A 4,622-nucleotide genomic window follows, 5' to 3' on the forward strand; every position below is an offset into this window, starting at 1 on the left:
AAATTGCCAAATAAGTTTCCGTATTTAGTAATTTACAGACTAAAATATTAATAAAATAGTGAGATTAAAAATTAGTCCTCAGAAACCAAACGTCACTTTAGTCCTTCCATTCTAAATTACTAGGCGTGTTAGCTTTTTGTAGATATATAATTTTAGCTATGTAGTAAGATATACATTATGTCTATAGAAAAACTAAACATCTTATAATTTAGAATGGAGGTGTTTTTTTTTCCTTTTCATTTGAGAAGAGCATGTACGGATTCAGGAAAGAACATTCCCTCTGTATCATTCTTAGAGCTCTTGTTTGTTGGAGTATCATTTTTTTAGTGGCCAAAGAACACATCATCACATAACAACCTACGAATCCATGATGCTGGCGCAAGCAGAGAGAGGTTGCAACCACAACTGCAAGTCTTCGAGTACACGAGTTTGAGTTGTCCCACTATATACCTCTTCTCCCTTAAGCTAGTGTGATTAAAATAACGTAACTGCACACAGCTCGGAATCGAGCAACGGACCGTGGACGTTTGGGTATCTAATGGTCCATCAGTTTGCTAATAAAGCTGCCTATGTGGCCGTATATATAAATGGACGGCAGCAACGGGCGATAGGCATCACACACACACTCAGCAGCAGCAGTCAGCTGGTCAGCAGCCAGCAGCCAGCTCCCACGCAGAGCCAGTCTCTCCGGCGAGCTCCAGCGCCGTAGCCATCATCGCCATGGCTAGGGAAGAAGAGCTCAAGGTTCGTACCAAAGCTTACCTTGCTCGGCCGGCGGGGGCATGCTCGTATTGCCTGCTATTGAAGTATTGATGGACTACTACTGAGTACTGACATCGTGCCGTTCCGTGCAGAGGATTGACCTGAAGGTGAACGTGAGCTGCTGCGACGGCTGCAGGAGGAAGGTGATGAAGGCGATGAGCCTCAAAGGTCACCATCCTTCTTCTTCGCTCTCTACCGGCCCAGGATTACAAGCCTGGTGCTCTGCTCTGCTCTGCTTTGCTCTTTCGCTGAGTGAGACAAGCCTGGTGCTGACATACGTACGTGTGCGCGCGTCAATGGGCGTGCAGGCGTGCTGCGGACGGAGATCCAGCCGTCGCACGACCGGGTGACCGTCGTTGGCGACGTGGACGTCAAGGTCCTCGTGAAGAAGCTGGCCAGGGTCGGCAAGATCGCCGAGCCGCTGCCTCCGGCGCCGGCGGCTTTCGAACAATGCAAGAAGCGGGACGACGGCGACAGGGCGGCGCAGGCGCAGGTGGAGGAGAAGCGCAAGGGCAAGGGCGACGCCGGTGACAAGGCGGCGGCGGCGGCGGCGCCGAGCGAGCAGGAGGGATGCAAGAAGTGCGCCGGCGAGGCGGCCTCGCGCGCCGAGGGCGGTGGCGGTGTCGATGGCGACCGCGGCAGCGGGAAGAAGGCGCCGTCGCCCAAGGACGGCACCGCCGGCTGGACAGGCGAGGAAGGCGGCGACGCCGACGAGTTCGACACCAAGCCGCCCGTGGCGGTGGCCGCCGATCACCGCCACGCGCAGGCGCAGGTGCAGCAGCACTACCACCGCGCGGAGCCGCCGACGGTGGTGCCGGTGCACGTGCCGGCGTACTACGCGCCGCCGGCCGCGGCGGTGCCGTACTACGGCTACTACGGCATGCCGCCGCCGGTGCCCGTGGCGATGGCGATGGGGGTGGGGGTGGCCCAGCGGCACCACCCGCAGGTCCGGCCGCAGCCGTCCCGCTTCGACGAGGACTTCTTCAACGACGACAACACGGTCGGGTGCAGCGTCATGTGAGCCGTGAACGGACGGACCGACACCGCCGCCGCCACGCCTTTCGCGCCCGCCCATGCCATGTCGTTTTCCCGGGCAGATCGCATCGACGACAATGTCATCTGTCCCGCCCCCCCGCGCGCGCGTGCACAGTGTGAGCAATGCAACAAAGAATCAAAGAAAGCCATGATGGAGTCGGTGCTCGTCCTGTCAACGTACCACAGTACCATACGTTAACTTAAGAACCATGTGTGTTTGGGACTATAATCTAACTTATTTTAAATTAACATTTAGTTCAAAATGATTTAAATTATATAATTTTGGCAGATTATAATTTCAAACTAACACACTCTAAGAATGTGTTTGATTGCGGGACAGCCAAGACAGGAACATCATCTGCCGTCCTCTCTCGTCCCTTCAATTTTGAGAAATAACTAATATAATGCTGGAATAGTCTTGTCCCAACTATTGACCCTGAACCAAACAACCTTATTTAAGGGATTGTCTCATCTCATCTGTCTCATCTCATCCAATTATGTCATGCTCTAAGGATGTGTTTGATTGCGGGACAGCCAAGACAGAAACGTTCTTTGGCGTAATCTCTCGTTCCTCCAATTTTGAGGATAATATTGGGATAGTCCTGTCCTAGGGATTGTCTCGTCCCATCCAGTTATATCATTGCAACCCAATACATCCTAAACTAACCGATCGAAAGGACAGAACGGGATGAGGTCGCTGTCGGGGGACCTGTTGCTGTTGCTTGATTCCGCCACTGCTCGGCGGCGTCCCATCGCGGGGCGCGCGGGCATCCCCGTCAGTACGCAAGGACACCCAACAACAACGGCACGAGTGGAGAGAAGCTTCAGGAAGGAGGACTGGAGGAGGAATACGGGGGGTCAGGGTCGCGCCCGCGCCCCAGCCGAGGCTTTTTCTTCGATGCGGCGCTCGGGGGGTAGGTAGAGCTGCTTCCGCTTTGCCGGATTCCATGGCCCGCGCTGTTTGGCGGATGGTCGCCGATTCCGTCGGACCTCCCGTTGGGGAGGGGGAGCTGAGCTTGTGGCTTTTGTGGGAGGGGATGGAGAAGAGAGCTGAACTTGGCGTTGGTTTGCTCGTTCAACAGGGGAATAATTAAAAGGCGATGGAGAGAGGCGGATTGAACTGGACCGCACATTGTGATTCACGCGTACGAAGCAAATCTTTACTGTGTTGCTGATGTTTCGAAATGGTATCCCAAACATTAGACAACTTATCAGAAACTGGCAAGGTGATGGAAGCTGTTCCTTTTGCAATATTATCGAGGAAACTATTGACCATCTGTTTTCTGGACTGCCCAACTGACAAGTTTGTTTAGAGGTATGATAGCACGTACTCTTTTGACATTTTGATACTATTGGATATGGGTCAAGTTGTGCATTCCCGGTGGTGGTTCATCGTCCAAAGCTTAGCCTATCTTCAACCATTTCCCCTCCCAAACCCTCTATTCGTACTTTCTATTCATATTTAAATACATTCCCATCAATCATTCTTCCCTCTATTTCTTCTCTTCTCCAATCATTCCTCCGGTTGAAGCTCCTCGTTGGCTCTTTAATTGGGTTATTTATTCTTTATATATCAGTTTTTGGAGTTTTAAAAAATACTATCATATTTATAATATCGTAATACATATTATTATCTATTAATTAAAGTCAGATAGGATTAATTTAACAGTAAATACAATTAATTAGTAGAGAGTGGGAGATTAGAGCTCCCCTCTCCACGGGGAAATCCTACATGCTCCTTGCATGCAGGGCTCGCGAGGGGGAGTCATTGGATGTCGTCGGGACGTCCTTGGCCACCCTATGGTCGATAGGGGGAGGGGGACAGTTGGAGTCCCACTTAGAACTTAGACCATATTTGTTTACTAGGTGAGTGCCCGTGCGTTGCAACGGAACTGTATAATAACACGATAACTTATGTACATATGTGTGTTGTATTGTTATAGGTATGTGCCCATACGTTGCGACGGAAGTAAAAGATTTGTATGAAACATTGATACGGAACAACAAACATCACTATAATATGCAAAATCCGTGTGGAAAACATTATCAAGGGAAATTATCTGTTGCGTTTACATATCACACAAGTTTTTGTCGATATCTAGGTGAGTGTCCGTGAGTTGCAACGGAAACATATAATATCATAATAATTTATGTACAAATATGTGTTATACTATTTTGAGAAAAATACCACAATATTTATGTACTGCACCAACAGAGTAGACAATTTATTCCTTTCGGATTAAACTCAGTTATTCGAAATGCTGCAGTTCTAATACATGGATTGATGCCCCATGTACTGCAGTTGTAATAAACATGTAATACACTTCTTTTCCGCGACATGATTGATGGGCCAAGCTACGAATATGAACTTTTTTATCATTTATATTGGGTGTCCTGCTGAAAACGGCCTTAGAGTTAGGCCCCTACATGACCCAGCGTGAATGGGCCAACCGCACAGAGTCCCTAGAATTCTAGGGCCTCAGCCCTCAACTCGTACATGTGTGATCGTGTGTTAGGCTATGATCTGCTATTTGCTACACAATCTAGCTTTGAAATCGGCGAGATAACACAAGAAAACCTATAGTTTTTTATATTTCCTTGTACAGGGTCTCAGTCTGTGTTTCCTGCCAGGGCTAGTAAAACAAACCAAGTCTCCAACAGCACAAGTGTACAACCATGGCCTTAGACAGACAATCAGGGCGGGCTGGAATTGTTGGAGAAAACAAACCAAGTCCCCGTCCAAAACAAAGGGATTTGGAGTAATCCCTGCCCATCTCAATTCTCACTCAACACACATGAATTTGATCTAAGAGTCCTTAGTAACA

At 49.3% G+C, this 4,622-nt stretch overlaps 1 protein-coding gene across 1 annotated transcript; it reads left to right on the plus strand.

The window, feature by feature from the left end:
• Nucleotides 1-272: 272 nt before the first annotated feature.
• On the plus strand, nucleotides 273-2,268 carry LOC103642052 (Putative heavy metal transport/detoxification superfamily protein). The gene is made up of 3 exons (XM_008665368.4): nucleotides 273-744; nucleotides 855-930; nucleotides 1,071-2,268. Exons 1-3 carry the CDS (start codon nucleotides 721-723, stop codon nucleotides 1,781-1,783), a joined length of 813 nt encoding a protein of 270 aa, XP_008663590.1. The 5' UTR covers nucleotides 273-720; the 3' UTR covers nucleotides 1,784-2,268.
• Nucleotides 2,269-4,622: the final 2,354 nt, after the last annotated feature.

This window comes from Zea mays, chromosome 10 (assembly GCF_902167145.1).
Source record: "Zea mays cultivar B73 chromosome 10, Zm-B73-REFERENCE-NAM-5.0, whole genome shotgun sequence".
Classification (NCBI taxonomy): Eukaryota; Viridiplantae; Streptophyta; class Magnoliopsida; order Poales; family Poaceae; genus Zea; species Zea mays.